Source organism: Magnolia sinica, chromosome 2, assembly GCF_029962835.1.
Source record: "Magnolia sinica isolate HGM2019 chromosome 2, MsV1, whole genome shotgun sequence".
Classification (NCBI taxonomy): domain Eukaryota; kingdom Viridiplantae; phylum Streptophyta; class Magnoliopsida; order Magnoliales; family Magnoliaceae; genus Magnolia; species Magnolia sinica.
The window spans coordinates 16,950,173-16,968,696 of NC_080574.1; the positions used below are offsets into that span (position 1 = coordinate 16,950,173).

The 18,524-nt window shown below is 40.4% G+C and overlaps 2 protein-coding genes across 12 annotated transcripts in view; both read left to right on the top strand.

Moving 5' to 3' along the window:
- Positions 1-8,827, top strand: part of LOC131236455 (uncharacterized) — a 29,806-nt gene extending 20,979 nt beyond the window's left edge. For 4 of the 6 annotated variants that reach the window (XM_058233624.1, XM_058233625.1, XM_058233626.1 and 1 more), the window contains 8 exons: positions 2,509-2,591; positions 3,124-3,440; positions 3,545-3,636; positions 3,730-3,859; positions 4,552-5,759; positions 6,181-6,476; positions 7,789-7,959; positions 8,391-8,827. In XM_058233624.1, coding sequence (XP_058089607.1) covers positions 2,509-2,591; positions 3,124-3,440; positions 3,545-3,636; positions 3,730-3,859; positions 4,552-5,759; positions 6,181-6,476; positions 7,789-7,959; positions 8,391-8,511 — 2,418 coding nt within the window. In that variant the 3' untranslated portion in view covers positions 8,512-8,827. The remainder of the gene's footprint in view (positions 1-2,508; positions 2,592-3,123; positions 3,441-3,544; positions 3,637-3,729; positions 3,860-4,551; positions 5,760-6,180; positions 6,477-7,788; positions 7,960-8,390) is intronic. The other 2 variants (XM_058233628.1, XM_058233630.1) reach the window with 2 other exon arrangements.
- A 2,510-nt stretch (positions 8,828-11,337) lies between these two features.
- LOC131236456 (ultraviolet-B receptor UVR8) overlaps positions 11,338-18,524 on the top strand; it is a 39,399-nt gene continuing 32,212 nt past the window's right edge. The window contains exons 1-3 of one of the 6 annotated variants that reach the window (XR_009166750.1): positions 11,338-11,621; positions 11,687-12,160; positions 15,874-15,950. Coding sequence is in view for 5 of the 6 variants with exons in the window: in XM_058233633.1 (XP_058089616.1) it covers positions 11,905-12,160; positions 15,874-15,950 (333 nt within the window). In the remaining variant the exon portion in view is untranslated. Of the gene's footprint in view, positions 11,622-11,686; positions 12,161-15,873; positions 15,951-18,524 lie in introns of those variants that run through there. The other 5 variants (XM_058233633.1, XM_058233634.1, XM_058233632.1 and 2 more) reach the window with 5 other exon arrangements.

Here is an 18,524-nt window from a genome sequence, read left to right on the forward strand (position 1 = left end):
TGGGATGAGCCATACCACACTTATGCTCAACCACTATTGTGACATATATGTATGTCAATCACACTGAATCCAAGTATCATAGATAAATATCTGACTTTGGAGTAGCACCTCACCTAGAATAGCTTTGGATATTTGGACAGTTACATGCATGCCATGTGTACGATTAGGGGTGCCAATGGGTCTGGGTTGGGTCAAGGTGGGTTTGGATGCAACCCATTTAAGAATCGGGTCAGAATTTGGTACCCAGACTCAACCTATTATAATTTTGGTTTCAAAGTCTAAAATTGCTGACCCATTAGTTTAGGGGCATGGTTAGGTGTTACCCGGGTAGCAACTTAGTGGGTGTCACCCTTACCGTAGGGCCCACCTTGATCATATGTTGTATATCTACTGTGTCCATCTGTTTTTACAGCTCATTTTAGTACAGTCCCAAAAATTAAGTATATCCAAATCTCAGGTGGACCAAACCACAAGAAACAGTGATGATTGAACGGTCACCATTAAAAACTTCCCAAGGCCCACTATAAGCAGATCTGTAATGTTTGTTCTCCATCCAACTTGTTAATAAGGTCAACCACAACTGGATGAAGGGAAATACAAAGATTAGCTTGATCCAAAACTTTCGTGGCCTACAAAAAGCTTTTAATGGTCATTCACCACCTTTGCTAGTGGTGTGGTCCACCAGAGATTTGTATCTGCTTAAGTTTCAGGGTAACATCCTTAAATGAACTGAAAAAATGAATGAGCGGCATGGATATGAAGCACATTCATCAAGGTGGGCCCCACCCAGTAAGGGTAACACCCACTAAGCTGTTACCCGGGTAACAACTAATCCATTGCCTTAGTTTAATGGGTCGGGTTGCTGGGTGGGTATAGAAATTACAATGGAGCTTTCATACAAAGAATATTCCATATCAATTAGTTTGTGGTGGCTGTGAATTTTGATGGTAAGTTGGTAACAAATAAAATGGCCAGCGGTTCATATTCAATAGGTAAAATCAACTGTTAGGGCAGTTCAATCAGTGTGAATTTTGCTATATTCTCCATTAGCAATGGGATCACGGTTCACAGTCCCAATTATCACAAGTAGTGGATGGGTAACCACAATTTAGAAAAAAGGTGGCAGACTATTGCTTTAGTCTAGCCCAAAAGAAAATAAAAAACCCACATACTAATTCAGTACTCTTTCTTGAGTCTGGATTTGGGTCGGGTCTTGTTCTAGTCCATTTTAGTATGACCCAAATTAGACCCAATTGGGTCCAGGTTGAGTTGGGTCATTTTAATATTGAGAGGACCTAGATCCAACCCATTTAGTAATCCCGCCGAAATTTTGGACCCGGACCCACCTCAGGAGTTACCCATTGGTTGTCGGGTTGGGTCCAATGACCCATTGGGTTGACCCGACCCATTTACACCCCTATGTACAATGGCTGATGCATGCACATGGCTCTCCATAAGCGTACCAAAACAATTCAATAATAGAACTTTCACAATCTTCTGTCCCAAGAAACTATATTCTTCATGTTCATACAATGCAGTCGGGTCCCACCATCTGACCAATGGAAGCTAGAAACTAGCTGACCAATAGGGGGGATAACATGTTTCAGTAGGAAGAACCGGAACATGGTGGAACCATCTCACCAAAGTGCAAAGTATAGGTGGCAAGTTAGTGCATCAATTAGGCCCGTCCATCTGCTGGGCTCTACCATGGATGACTTCTATATCAAAATCAAACCTGTTGGACAATCCTATACATTTGATTGGTGGCCCCCTGACCTTGAAGGCAGCAGTAGAAAATGAAAATAGTGCATGATCTAATATTCAGTGGCATAAATTGAAGAAAAAATTATGGATACGATTCTCTAATTGGTTTGGGTTTTTGAAACACAAGCCATCCGTCCTGCACTAGTGGGTGGATTGAGCTGATTGATGCATTAGCTCACCATGTGTACCGTAGAGAAATGGCTCTACTACATTCTGATCCGGGTCTACCATGTCATCTCCAGTGATCTGTTATTCTGGTGATCCTGGTGGATCAATGTGCTCTCTAAATTCTAAGTGAGGCATGCTGTTTGCACTTTGCAGCGGTCCATGAAAATACCAGAAAACAAACTCCTCTCACTAGCCTACATTGAATGCATGCAAGAAATCCCAGCTGTTCGTCAAGGTGGCCAGGTTGAGTGTTCATAGCCCAATTTTTTTGCTAATCCTCTCAAGAGAGGGCGGGGAGTAAAGTTGCCTAACCGATAAATATTCTGTGGAAAAAACATGGAAAAAGCATGAGCAATCATTGGACTGAATCCAATGGTTCTCATGCTGTGCATTATAAGGCTAAAATACACTTGGCCACTAGATCATTACCCTTCAATTCAATGGTGTATAACTATAGCTGACAGCAAGACTTGCCCAATTGCTTTGCTCTAAAAATTTCCATATTGAAGAGCATCAATGAGGACGGTGTAAATCTAAGAATTAATAAAACATCAACTTTCACTGTTGTTTTACTAGGTTAATGCATCTGATTGGAGAAATGGAGCAAATGTCAAGCAAAAGTTTGGAGAGGCCATGGAATCACACGGATTCAGCAGATGGTTTGTCATATTTCTCTGCTAGCGAATGCATTCTCCCTCATCTTGTGCTAATAATTGCATATGACTAAGTCTCTATATGCGTTCTTGATTTTGTTTGAATCATTATTGGTTTTCTCCCTGCCTTCTTCAGTTAGGTTGAAGCATTTGTATTTGGTATTGAAATGTCAGGCCATATCTTTTTTGTAGATTGTACTGATTATACTTTTGGGTATTGACTGCATGTTCTTCTCTTTTGGTTGGCTTCTAGATATAAAAGTTTAACCTAAGATTACAAGATCTCTATGGAAACTTTTTATCATTAGGATCTTACTGATTGTATCTGTATGACAATAGAGATATTTGCATCTTGTTCTTCATCCTAAAGACAAACAATAGTGCACATAACCAAAATGAATTATGCACCTTTCAAGGAATCAAAGTCATGGATGCATGAAAGTAACATTTTTTCTACTCAATCAAAACATTATCCACATTCATTCTTCTGCTTATCAATAAAAAAAAAGAATCAAAATTCCAGTTACATTTCTTCCAGGTCATCTGAGGATCCTGTACATTCACAGAGAAAGCATACTGTGGAACTCTCCATGCAATCAAATTGCAGATCTTCCCAAGAGTCTGACTGTGAGGTAATTGGAGTGATTTCAACTACATGCAAACAAGTGCCACTGAATGTGATGGGACACTCTGAGACTGCTACAGAGAACAAAACTACTTCTAGTCAAGGTGCAAATAAGACTCTGATTCTCTTTGAAGATGTGGATACTATCTTTGATGAAGATAGGGGATTTATTGCTACATTACTGCAACTTGCGGAAACGGCAAAGCGGCCCATGATACTCACAAGCAATAGTAAGCTTATCAGTTGATTTAATAGATAGTTTTACTCCCATGAGCAATTTCATGTGTTATGATGTTCATTTTTTGTTCAAATTACTAACTGTGATAAACCATAGGCAAAGATCCTGTCCTGCCACAACTTTTAGATAGGCTAGTGGTAGATTTCACACTTCCATCATCAGAGGAGCTTCTTTCTGCTCTATACATGGTATGGATTTCAGTGCATTTTGTTTTTATGCTGGGCTCCTTTCAGATGGAATTCAGTATCGCTTTGGATTCATTGCTGATAATGTCTCTGTAGGTTTGTGCTGCAGAAAAAGCAGATATTCCACCCCGGTTAATTGAGCTATTTATCAGGTGTTGTCAAGGCGACATTCGGAAGGCCATTATGCTCCTCCAGTTCTGGTGCCAGGGTAAAAGTGGTCAAGGAGGTTAGTAACTTGGTAGATGGGATGTTCTCCTTCCAGAAGTTGCTTTTTAGATTTTTAACTTGCTGTTGCTAGGTTTACATGCTGTGCTTCATTCCTTGGGCCAAACGAAAAACGCCTGGATCAGCTTGTGCCTTTTCTCAACCAATAACCTGATATCTCCACAGCAACTTTCTGTAACTATACTCTCATGAGCAAAATTATTTTGATTCTTGATCTGTACGGAATCTTAAATATGATGCCCTGAACAGGCAAACTGCTTTTTTGAACAGTTGTGAAGTTTCTGTTATGAGCAACCCCGATGAGTCAGCATGTTGTTTTCTGCAATTTATTCTTCAGAAAACCACTCTCTAATTCACTAGAGGAAATACATACCTATGCAATTGTTAATTTCACGCTGCGAGATGAAAGTAATGTCTTTCCATTTTATGGAGGTTAACTGCCTCTAGTACTTCATAAACTTGGGAAGGTGTGGGAATTGCTATTGGAAAGCTTGTCTAGCGACTGCTGCTTATTGGTAGAGAAATTCCACAAGTTTCTCATGCAGTTCGTGGTATCTGATACTGCAAGCCACAGGCTGGATATGTAGTCACATCATGCAGATCTGCAGCATCCAAGTGAATTACCAGATTTCTTTAGGGTTTGTTTGTATAGTGCCAGAAAGATTTTAATTTAGTCTGTCTTGAACTCTCCAGAGTCTCCAGAATGGAAAATGCAGTGTATGTACAGTCCTCTCCAATTTGATATTGACGCAGGGCACCGGATTATACCCAAGGTAATTCCTTGGGGATTTCCTTGGAAGTTATCAACCCTTGTAGAGAAAGAAGTATCCCAGGCACTGTCTCTGGTGAAAGAAGGAGAACTCAACTCCAGTATAATGCCTGATGCTTTAGACATGGATAGCAATGAAAAAGAACGTATAAAGGCCAAGAAGGAAGCCATGCTGAGGAATTGTTCTGTAAATGAAAGTGCTGAATTTGCCTCTCAATTTGATGTGATTGGTGACTTTTCCAATGCTTCAGGCTCCCCAGTTGCATTTGCCCGGCGAACTGCGAGGCGCAAACTAAATGCAGTACTGTCTTCTGATTCGGAGGATGATAGGTTGTGCACTGATAACTTTCCAGCAACCTCAGACATTCTGTCTCAGGATCTTAACTGTGAGTTATTTCCAGATGTGTCTAGTGGGCCCCTTCTACGGGGTCTATCAGCTCCAGGAAACATAGAACCGTCCACTGACCAAATCTGTCATCCTGAGGGGGATAAATTAGACCAAAATCTGTGCAGAAGTCCTGAAATGGCAAGTGATCTATGCGTCTGTGACACATATAAGTCAGTGGATATATCATGTGTTCCTGAATCATCTTTTGTCCCCGAGACTGAAGTCAACAGTGGGGAAGGATGCCCGTCTGGAGCGGTATCTTGCGGCCAATTTTCTCTCTCTTCAGAAGATGTTTCCTTGAGGTATATGAACTCAATCCAAAGCTTGTCTATGGCGGAGGCCAATAATCCAGATAAAACTGTAACAGAATTGAATAAGAATCTGGAAACCATGTTGGGAAATACTACAGAGGTAGATGCAGAGTCCGTTCATGAAAATGAGGAGCTTGAGGATTCCCAAAATGAAGACGCAGAGGCTGTAACCAGAGGATATCCGGTGTTGGATGAGTGTAGCCGTGCAGATTTCAGCTTGGGGTTTACTTCTGTGGAGAATCCTACTTGCCCACTTGTAGCCGATTTAGTGCAGGAAACGTGGAGAAAACTGCGTGGACGCCGTGAGGAATTAAAATCACACGTAACTCCTGAACAGAAGGATGCTTGTCAGATAGTCAATCTTGCTTCTGGACTGACCAATCTAATTTCAGAAGCTGATGTGATGCTCAGTGGCTGCCAACCGCTTATCAGTGTAAGTGGTTCCTGCCTTCTTTAAAATTTGGATACTGGAATGCCGATTGCATGACTTTTGGCAAACATTTTTGCACATGAGTTCTTTTGGGAACATGACAGATTTGTACCAGATCAGGACCACTTATCCGGCTGGCTCCACCACGTGTGGGCCATGGCCTGGAAATAGGCCAGTTGGATAAAATCCTAAGATCTTGATTTTAGGAAAAAAAAACCTCTGTCATTTTTGGCCCCTATTCTTATCAAGCAGCTTTTTATTGTGCAGTTGGTCTGATTATTGGGCCATCATGTGATCCTGATCTTACATACATCAGACGTATCCCTATGGACGTGCAATTGGCATTCTCTTTTGGACTGTAAAGCGTTGTTTTTAAGATGTGATGAACATGTGAAGCCATGGTTCTAAGAAGACACTTTTGCAGGACTACTTAGACCCAATGATGGTGCCTTGTGTGGAACCGGCTGCTATGTGCTGGTATGATGAACAGTTGAAGATGACATCCACATTTGCACAGCACGGCCTTTGCTTGTATGCAAAGAAGATTGCTGCGGTGGGATCAAATTTTGGTTACAAAAATCGGGCGGATTTAGCTCAGGAAATGCTGGCTTGCAGCACTAACACAATGGCACTGGGGAAACTGGTCACACAGGAGATGAGCATGGGTCAGAATTCATGCAATTTAGAGATTGAGCCACCTCAAATTGACATCTCAAGAAGGTTCGTAACTTAGGTTTTACAGGGTCATTGTCATGATTATCCTATACATGTGCATAGTTTCACCGCAATTTGCCAACCATACCAAATGACATTCGAGTCTGTGTAGCCTTTTTGTGATCTCTGAATGTCCAACAGGAGAAAGCTACCTTAAGAAAGAAGTGGGAAAATGGCTGTTATCCATGCACAGTACATGTGCCTATGGTCCGTTGGAACAGACCACGAGCCCATTTTAACAAATGGATGAGTTCCATGTTGCATTTTGTTAAGAGCTTTGCTACCCTCATACGCGCATGTGATAAAGCTCATGTTCACATCACACGCGTGCCTGGCACATGTGCGAGATCTAATCCATCCACCAGGTTGGTCAGACCTTACATGTTCTACTAAAATAAAATCTAGTCCAATCGGCATGTGGGACCCAAAATTGGAAACAAGTGGATGAGTAAGAAAACTTCAGCCAAGATTTTCTGAGCTGTACATTTGTCTTGCAAACTGTTGCCCACCTGACCAGTGTATCAACCTGATTCTTGGGCTAGGTCAGCAGTATAGTGGTGTCCTTCCGGTGGATGGATGGGATCCTAGACCTATTGTGTCATGCTGGCACATGTGTGATGTGTACTTGAGCTTTATTGCACACGCATGTGGGCTTAGGAAAGCTAGCTCCATCTCTCTCTCTCTCTCTCTCTCTCTCTCTCATTTGAGAATTTACGATTTTATTGGGAAGGGCACGAAGGCCAAAAGAATTGTAATGAATCCCAAACAAAACTAAGAGGATTACAATCACCAGTGATGTCCAGTCAATTACATCTAATTTAGCCCCATCTAAAAGCCTCCGATGCCGCCCCACACATTGCGGAAGCATCGGTTGTTCCTCTCTCCCAATAAGCCTGCCAATAAATCCTTAAACATTCTTTTCCCTTTTTCCCTCTTTTCCATCCCTCTTTGTTGGTGATTCTATTCTACAAAAAGGTTACCAACCATCGTAGACAGGTTGAAGGAAATTTCTCCTGATATTGAATAATGTTTTTTTGTCCTGATAAATAATTGTACAGTTACTGAATGTTGTTGCCAAAAGAGACTTCAGTGGCTGAAACAGATTTTCCCAAGGGTTGTAATGTTATCGTATGGTTGTTTTGAGGAAAAATGGTTTTACATGTTGGCTTGGATGGGACTAAACATGTACATATGTATGTATGTGTGTGAGTACATGTATGTATCTATGCATATGTTTGGCATGTCTATGTGCTTGTCATTTCAGCTGCCTTGTGTTGTTTAAGTCATTTTGAGTTTAGGTCTGGTGTTTGCGCTGCAGGGAAGTAGAGCCGCGGCTTTATGGTACAGTTCTTTCTATAGTTCCTGCAAAATCACGTCTGGCTTTGAAAGGTGCGACACTCCATGAGTACTTGTCCTCCTTGAGCCAGATTTCAAAATCAGAAGGCTCTCGTATGTCAGGAAGTGCTGATATGGCAAACCGGCGGCGCAGGTATCTTCTCAAATATTCTTGCCTTGCCAACAAGTCCTGGGCTTGACTAGGGAAAAATAGGAATAATAGTTTGTGCTAGTTAGTTCTGGAAGCACAGGTAATCCAAACTGTTGCTCTGATGCTCCTCAATGTGGATGAGGGATACCCGGGAGATCTCCTGGATTTGACTATCCGAATATTGGCTGCCAACAAATAGATGGTTATGAGAATAAATGATATTGATGGTCCATATTGAATGGAAAAGGCCAACCATTGAAGTGTTAGAATTTTCAGATCTAGGAGAAGAATTGCTAGGCATCCTCTATCCATGATGGGGTCCATCAGAATGACAGGTCAGATCACTGAAACCATGGATTCTACATCAGGAATCCAGTGTGTCAGCAAGCCTCCTAGGGAAAATCATGAATTCATTCTAATACCAGTATTTGCAGGGTCCGTGTTGCTCGACACTACTTGAGGGGTCCTCCACTAATGTTGTCTCCTGAAGAGATTAAATTGCTAGCTCAATACGGCTGCTTTGGAGAGGTAGTATCAGAAGGAAGTTGCGAGTAGGAGATGATTATTACATCAGCTGGTTTTTAAGCAGATCCAGTAACTTAATGTAAATGATAAATGGGCCACCACGAGAAGGGGCCGGGTGAGGAATAGAAGGAAAAGAGGGACCGAAATATGGTCCTCTTCAATCCCGCCAGTTGATTTGTAATATTCTTAGAATGAATCTAACTCTCTAGTTAACCGAAGAAGCTTCGGTTTTTCTTTTATTCCTTTGGAAATTCTAATATGATGAATGTAACATGTTATTTGATACGGCTCTGATTCAGAGAACTTTGTTCATTGAGAACAATGAGAAAAGAAAATTGAAGAGGCACGTGAAGTCTAACCTTAGAGAGGGGGACAGCAATATCCTTATACTGGTGTGGGACACTCAAATTGCACATTGTCCATGATCAGAATTGATTACTGGATGCGATCTCTGTCAAAAAATAACATGTAATGGAGGATGGGACCGCTGGCAGTCTTTTCTAATGCTTATTTGTTGGTATAGGGTAAGATAATCCGAATAGTCTGATATTTCTACCATTGGTTGCCCATGGTGGGACCCTATCCACCGGGTTGGATATGTTTATAAACTCTTTCTCATACTGTCAGTGATTGTTTGCTTTGTATTGCTCTCTTCCCCAACGCAACAGGTTCGTTTCATCATCATTTTTTTTTAAAATTCTTTTCATGAAGCTCCAAGCTAAAAAGCAAATTATCCGAAGACCTTGCCTTCCATTCTTCACTATGAGTTCAATTTCCATGATAAGAAAAACTTTGATACTCCAGAAGAGTGCGATGGTTGATATGTAGGCACGTTTAATGGACAGTTGAAACAAAAGATATTGTATAGTTAGAATTCAACAAACAAGTGTCCGCAGGGGCTAGGATCTGTCAATCAAACTTACTTTTGGATGATGACCTATCTATAGTGGATCCTGCAGTCTGGACGATTCCAGTTGAGTTGGGTGTTCCACGTTCCTATTCATGAGGGTCTGCATGTCAACGGTGGGACTCTATCAGAGGGAGGCGTCTTGGACCCAGACTATCCATGTCTGGTTAGTCGATGGCCCATGGTTGATACACGGATTCAGCAATACTGGTTCCCCGTTTTTGGCCTTCATGCTGACGATAATGACATTAAAATGATTAGTGGTCAAGATTCAATAGGGATAATTTCTAGGACTATATGTGTTTACACCCATTTTCGGCACCCCGCCATTGACACTAAGGGATTGGTGCTTACAGAAATTCTACTCACGCTCGAATCTGTGTGCCTTTGATGATATGTATTCCATTATTAATGTGATGATACAAATCCTTATACATGCCTTTAAGGGAAGTGAATCAACACATTCTATGTGGCCATAAATAGCAAGCCATTCCATGTGGTAGATTATGTGGCCATAAATAGCGAGCCATTCTATGTGGTAGATTTAAATGTTCGAAGATTGTATTGATATTCAAGCGAATCTGGTTGGACCCAACTTAGGAGAGAGCAAACATCTAGCTGTATAATAATCAGAATAAAGAGAATGTGAGAGCTCAGTGAAAGATTTAATCCAACTCATCCGATAACAGATCAATATCATGTGGATCTAGTCCATCCAATTCCTCTATAACTCCAAACCATTACAGAGTGAGGGGTTAAATGTAGGAAGCGGTTTGATTGGGCCATCCAAATACATGATTATGATCAATTTGAGATACTGGATTTGTTATAGATGCTCCTCTGATTGACCCTGAATTCAATTAGTGGGCCATGAAGATCTCCCAGGATGGATCAATTACAAGAAGAAGATCCGAGAAATCAACAATTTCAAATCTATTTGGAGACCTACCTATTCGCAATGCATGTCATAAAAAACATAGAAGATTCAAGATGAGTAAGGAAACCCAACAAGTGTTTAACCGCTTTAACAAGGTATAAAATGAGGATGCGAAGAAGAGCTTGATGCCCTATAGAAAACATATTTATCCCCTTCTTAATTTATCTTTGGTATATCTTTACTTTTATCATAGTATAGCCTACCTTAGTTCTAGTATATATTGCTATTGTCCAGTGTCCATTGCTACAGTATTATATAATAAAATTAAATATCTACAACTCTAAGTTGGATTTTGATCAATTAAGTTCTTACTTATGCGATCATACCTATTTGGTCACATCTCCCTAACAATTTGCTTCGATTATATGCATTCATCTTTCATTTGTTTATTTTTCTAGATTATTTATACTTTGTCAATTATAAGGTGCCATATTTTTGATTAATAAAATCGATATTGTTCAATCTTTCTTATTTATTTGTCTGTTCATCTTCATTTTTCGAGAAATTCATTGCTTTTGTTGGTGAAAGAACAAATCTTTAATACACAAGAAAAAAAATTCATTAAAGACTAACCCCTACTCTTACGGGGCACCAACATTTAATCAAACATTAAATTGAGCATGACGATGGCATGCCAAGCATCGTAACCGCATACAAAATCTACAAAATCTAAATATAAACTCTCGATTACACATGTAGCCTCCCGTTGGATTGAATTCAGCCAACGGCCTGATTGGTGTGTTTTGTGACCCTGGGCCGTCTACAGATGAGACTCACTTGATGGATGGTCTGGATTCACCACTGTACCTGCAAAAGCGCAATGTAATGGCTGTGCTCGTGCTCGTGCTCGTGCTGGATCAAGAGGGGCCAGTTATTCGATAAAAAAAAAAACCCAACCGCGCAATTCTCTGGTGCTCGCCCATAACACGACCATCGTGTCCCGTTCAATACCATTTACTCATCTGGTGGAATCTGTAATCTAGATCGTATAGTTCAAAAATCAAGACGGACGCCGAACCAGGTAGCAGGTGTGCCCACTTGGTCATTCCACTTATATTAAGTATCATAAATGTGGCCCACCTGATCAAATGAACAGACCTCCCTAAATTTTAGAGAGTTGGCCTTCATGAGGCGTAGCGAGTCAGACCATTCGGCTTTACAATGATTTCAACATGTAGCGAACCTGACGAATGAAGAACCCTGGATTTCGTCCAGGGTGATCTTATGATGCTGCCCACCTTTCTTACTGCTCGGATGTTATACAAAAGTCAGGCATCAGCCGAAAATAATAAGGCTGTATGTTAAGTTAAACATACAACGTTGTATATGATGATTTCTCGATCGAGGACGTTTATAAGAAGCGGACGCCAAGCGGGTCTGCGGTAGGTAGGACAACTCTCTCAACTGTAAATTTAAAAAGAGAGCCGCTCGCAATTGCATTGCTGTTTGATCATCCACCAAAAAAAAAAAACAGGAGAGAGAGAGAGAGAGAGAGAGAGAGAGAGAGAGAGAGAGAGAGGGAGGGAGAGAGAGGAACTCCATTCCCATCTCTTTTCACGAGCGAACGAGAACAAACGAGATGTGGAGGAGTAGGGCGTGCCTAGAAGCTTCTAGATCGGCTCCTCCACTCACCAGCTGCCTAGGGTTCTTCCGTCGCTGGATTTCCAGCGGTTCGCGGGTTGCAGCTCTCTGGGGAAACGGTGATTACGGGAGGTTGGGATTAGGCAACCTGAATTCCCAATGGAAGCCATCTATCTGCCCTGCCTTCAATGGAAATGGCGATGGTGGCTTGCGTGCCATTGCCTGCGGTGGAGCTCACACGCTCTTCCTCACCGGTATACTTTCTTCCCCTCCCGTAGTTCATTTGATAGGTATCTGTAACTTTGAAATTGTGTTCGTTCCTGGTTAGGGCTGTGTTTAGATGCACAAGTGAATTGAATTGAAACTCATTCGGTTTGATAAAAATGGAAATGGCAAAGAAAAAAGAATGATGTTCCTTAGTATTCATTATGAGTAAGTAGCCATCAGATTGCAGTTAGGTTTGTTTCAAGTCCAGCTTGAAAGTTGTTTAATTTCAATTTCAACGACATGAATTTTAATTGGAGAAAATCCAGCTTGAAAGCTCTTTAATTGCATTTTGAGCCTTCCAAAATGTCTGTTTACAATTTAGTCCTTGACACTGAGAGGATCTCCTTGCCACAATTGTCTATTATCAATCCTCTAGCTCATGAAGAAATTAAATAATCACCATCATAGTGTTGTCCAAGCTATTTAGTGTTGCGATTAGGAATCATATTTTGATAGTCATATTTGAAATGAGAATTCTTGTGATTGCTTGGCAAAAATTGTATGATCAGCTGCCCATCATACATCGACCGTTATCTATCCAAGCTTATAACCGGCTGGGGCATTGCTTCCAGGCAGAGTTTCCAACATAACAATTGATTCACTGAATTGAAAGGATGCAGTGCTGTGAATAAGAATCTGATTGAAATATATGAAAACCAACTTACAATGATAGAACGCATTACTTTTTGAAAAGCGATAGAATGTAGTGCACTAGTGTTTGACCTGTGGATGATGTTAGAGTGTAGGGGTGGCACACAATTTATATAGTCCTGCAGATCATTCGTTCTTATTTCGTTTTAACCTCATTACTTAGTAAATCCCATTGCCTATAAATAAAGAGCAAGAGGGAGAGATTTTTCATGATCTTGACTCTCTCTCTCTCTTGATGTGTTGAAGCAATTTTTTCTTTTTTGATCCTAACAGACTCATCCTGCTCCTTCTCCAGCCATAACAGGCAGTACATGTGGTTTTATTAAAAAATTTCCCAAAAATTTGATATTATAGAAATATCCTTCGGGTCATACTGCATGAATATTTCCTCGTGTAGCATCAATTATTGCACCAAGTTAGAAATGTTTAAGAGCCAATGGGATGCAACTATAATTGAAGTTAAAACTAATTGCACAACTTTACGTACCAAAATTTTGAAGAGTTGCACCGATGGGTTTATAGGACATTGCACCACTAGAGATGAAATCCCATTTCAGGAAACCAAGAAAAAGATTCAGTCCTTATTTGAATATGCAGGCCATATGAGTCTATTTATAGGCTGAACTACATAGGAATCCTTCTTGAATTCAAACTAAATCCAGTTGGTTTTAACTCCTTATCAATAAAGACCCTAATCATATCCAACAACTGCCATGATCTGAATTTCATATGCAGCTAAATCTGGAACTTCTAAACCAACTCTACCTCTATAGAATGTAGAACTGGATAAGGAAACTGTCATGTCTAGCAATTCGTCTCGAAATTCCAATCGGATACTTCTGTACCATTCTATGATTACTATATCGTTACCATAGCATGCTACTGAAGTGTTACTGTAGCATGCTGCTATAGTGAGTCCTGCAGCATGGTAGTGACCTAGTGTAGCTGATGCAGGACATGTGATCTAACTATTTGGATGTGGGAGATTATTAACAGATTAATCAAAGCAAATCAAATATGATAACATGCTATCCTTCCATGATTAAAAGAGTACTAAAGAGGCAATAAGATTCAGATTTATGTTAAATTCACAATCCCACACAAGCATGAATCATGTAAGCATGAAAACTTAAGGCCCAATGGGAGATTGGAACTCGCACATTAGCATAGGTATGGTTCTAATTCAATGGGCAGATTTGACTCAATTCTAGGGTTAGGAAATTTGGAGATTTAGGAATTAGGGCTAGGGAGAATTAGGGTTTGTGGAGAAATAAGGTTTTGAGAGCTAGGGTATTGGGTTAGGGTTTTAGTCTTAGGGCTAGGGATTTTAAAGGGGAAAATGAGTAAGGGTTAAGAGAGAGAGAGAGAGAGAGAGAGAGCTGGCCGTACAATCGCAACCGTACGTGGTTTTGGATGTGATGGAGATGGGTTTTGGTTGAGGACAAAGGGAAAAGGAAGAGGTAGAGAGGAATAAAGAGGGATTGAGAGATGGAGAATGAGAAAGTAGAAGAAAATACCTCGACTGTAGAGAATGAGAGAGAAGAATAAGATAATGGGCTTCACACCCTTGGATTCACACCAAAATAGTCTCTTTTCACAAGAGATTCTCACTTCAAATGAGAGAGGATGCTCTTTCTAAGCAAAAGTGAGTTTTTCATTCCAAAATCTAAGGGTTATGGCTGGGCGTCCCTCTCTTTATTGTCTCAATAATGCATTTTTACAATAATGCCCCCCAAATAAAAATGTCTCACATGTCCTATGACGCCATAAAACATAAATATGCTAATATTAAGCTATGAATAATTAACAAAAACATAAAATATGCTAATCCAAACACTCATGATCAAATGATCAAGGATCACAATGATTCAACCGTCTGATCGAAGGATCCACACGATCTAATGGTCTCGTCGTTGCATCCTCGCAATCCAACGGTCAAGACTCCTCAACTAAGCAAGCCACATGCATCTTCTTAGTGTAGGGTCTTCGAAGATGCACAATCATGCATGTGGGTCAAGGCCTTAGTGCGGCCCACCCAGGCCTATGTACAAGTCATCGAGCCAAAGTGAAGGCTGGGCTGATCTCTTCCTCCTTTGGTACATTCTAAATGGTTGGATGTCCTCATCAATAGCCCATCTGCAATTTGATTAGGAAACCTGCTACAGTCAAATCTTCTGGACCTCATGGGTCCATATGCAGACCATGTCATATGTATTGTGGTCTTCAATCTTATTGGACCACCTGGGAGGGCCCCACCAATCAGATCCGGTTGTCTATGGGACCTATCCCTTTGATATGAGATGCGATGGTTGGGGCTCATAGCATTCGTGACTCAGACGCCAAATTGGACAACAATTGGGTTGAAGCAATGTTGATGCTGATGGCATTCATGATGTCAAATTGTGGACCAAAACAATCTTAGATTGTCATATTTGTAGTCCTAGTTATTTTGTTGGATGGCTATGTTTATTGTTTTGTCTATCCTGTTCTTTGAAGGAATGATGTGCTCATCTGTGCGATGTAATCCATCACTTTTCTGCCTTCTTCGTTAGGCTGTCTCAAAGAACTATTTGTCAGTTTAGACAATATGATTACTTGAGTGGAGATGTATCTATTGTTGTGTTCTTAAAGAGCTCTATCATCTCTATTTCACTACTTGACAGTAGTTGAATGCTGCCTCTGGTTGTGGAATGGGTTAGCTCATGTTTCATGGGTTTCTTGTCTAATACAGAGATAAAATAAGGTGATGTCAGTAACCTGATATGCAATTCAGTTCTATGATTGCTTATTGTCAGTGCACTTGCACTTGCTTCTGACGATACTGTCACTATCATCATGCTTCAAAAAATTTCTCCATTATTTTTTTCGTCTAAAGAGTAGTTTTGTATATAGTTTATTTCTTGTTGGTTTGTGAGGCTTAATACTGTTGTTAGATGGTCAGATATGCTTGTTTGAAAATTGGTGGAATTCTTCCACCAGTCCCTTTTCGACTAGTTGTCTACCATTTTCTGAGTATAATCTTACTAATTATATTTTCTTGTTTGGACAGAAAAGGGGCATGTTTATGCTACTGGTCTGAATGATTTTGGACAATTAGGCATATCATCTGAGAGAAGTCATGTGCTTGTATGCTCATCCTTATCTTTTTATCTACCAATTGGTGCCCTCTCTTTCTTGCTTATTTTGTAAATATTAGTACATTTTCTTTTGGTCTGGAGGTTCCTAGTCAGCTGCATATTTACTTGTTTATTTATTATTTTCTTGTTACATTCTGCTTTATTTTTCTTGTGCTTATGTATTTGACACTACTATGTTTTAGATCAAGGGCCTAAGTTAAATGCATTTTAAATCCCACGCACATTAACTTTTATAAGTAAAATTTCCAATGACATTATTGCTTTAGTAAATAGTTGATTTGATGCCCTTACTATTTGAGATCAAACATGTAGGAAATGTTGTTTAGTTGTCAATTCACAGTGACTGCTGTGAGTAGTAGATTAGTGTTTTATCTTTTTAGGGAATGGTCACATAATTTTTTTCAATGTCTGGTAATATGGTTTTGAGGTGCACCTTAATCCTAATACAATTGAGCATGAGAATGGTCAAGTATAGAAGGTGGGTCAACTAGTGATGTAGGCTTTCTCAATGTGATTGATTCCTATACATTCTCCATTATAGAAGAAAGGTTTTGAAATGTGAAACTAGAAGATTTTCGAAGGGAACTATTTTTTTAAAGGATCTTATTTTAAAAACTAAAGTAAAAAGTCAAAGGTGAGCACTTGACAATAGTATAAGCATTGATTAGGCGTGCTTTCACGAAGTCCTGTAATCATGGTTTGAAATATTGCTATCGCCTCCTTTCTGATGGTCTAAATGGGCCTTAGGGGTGAAAGCGATTAATGATCCGGATGGATCTACACGACTTCCCTAATGAATGGACCTTGGTCAAATAGAGCTAAAACAATGGAATAAAATGGTAGCTCATAATCAAAACTGCTAGGGAAGAAATGACCATGCACTTAGTTAGTCTTGTGTGCCCTGGAAAGCCAATGATGATCATAACTTAATGATGAGTTGGTGCATTAGCCCTACCCCACATAGGATTACGAGTGTTCAAGGATATGGGATCTTGATACTAGACCCTTTGGATACTTGCATTGGAGGATCATTTCAAGTCTTTGGATTGGGAGGCCCATCATCTTTGGTCTAGATTGACTTGTGTATGTACCGGCTTTGACTAATTCTTAGACTTGAGGACATAGGATGAGTTTAAGTTCATAACGTAATGTTCCATTGTCCTCACAATGTCACTTTGGTGGCTATGTACGTGCGTTTGGTTGGGTGCACACATTAGGATATGATTGAGGCCCATATGATCCAAGAAAGGATCCACCAGTTGCTTATGAACACTTTTATGGCTTAAATCTTGGTGATTGGATCATCCATCAAGTTGTTTTTGACTGGGCCCAACACTCAAATGGTTTTATGTGTTTTTATAAAAACATCTTTTGTTTTAATTGCACTTGATGGTAATGTGATGGTTAATGGTCCACCCATTGATTTTCATGGCTATTGGATCTAGGTGGATGACCATGGATTGTGTCAATTTGGGTACATGGGTAGGCAGGAAGACAAAATTTTGATGTAGTAGTCGTACAAACATCTATAGGGATGATGTGTACTATAACAAGTGCATTAACTCCTTATTTATAAATCCTATCCCAAAGGGAGAGAGAGAGAGAGAGAGAGAGAGAGAGAGAGAGAGAGAGAGAGAGAGAGAGTCTTTCTCCTCCATGTCCACACGTGTGGTGTCCACCTTGTGGACGCGAGAGAGAGTCTTTTGAGAGAGAGAGAGAGAGAGAGAGAGAGAGAGAGAGAGAGAGAGAGAGAGAGAGAGTCTTTCTCCTCCATGTCCACACGTGTGGTGTCCACCTTGTGGACGCGAGAGAGAGAGTCTTTTTCCTCCATGTCCACACGTGTGGTGTCCACCTTGTGGACGCTCATGCAGTCTCTCCTCCATGTCCACATGTGTGGTGTCCACCTTGTGGAGGTTCATGCAGGGCACTATTATATCATGGCATCAATAAATCCTATAGAATCATTGCTGTTGATGTTTTAACCACAACTCCCTTACAGTTCCTTCACCACTTACGGTGAGATGCACAAAGTATGGGCACTATTTTGCTAATCTGTCCATCACTGGTGGGTTGTACACATGGTATCTGATGGGTTTCCATGGTTGATGATGAGGAATTTACGAGTAAATTGAATCAAAGAAAGAAAGGGGAAAACAAAAAATAAAAGAGGAAACAAACGAGCACAACCAATGTCTTCGAAAGGAATGAATTCCTACTTTGATGAAGGAATTTCACCGGCTAAATGAGTGAGACCTCCTAGTTCCCCAAGTTTGCTTTACGAATTCGTCTTGTGATGGTTGTGGAATCAGGGAGCTCTTCAAGCATATTCACTAACCTATACAACTTCATTGTGGCCGATCATCCGGTACTTGGCCCTTAAACCTAAGGAGAACCAACAAATGAATTCACATATTGAAGTTTTGGATCCCATATATTAGGTTGCGGGCAAGTTTTGATGTATCGTCCAAAACGTTATGTGTCGTCCAATATGTACTGGTATCATATTGTTCATGAATGATATGGCTATATCAGCCCAAAACAGCCCAATATAGGAGTGATATGG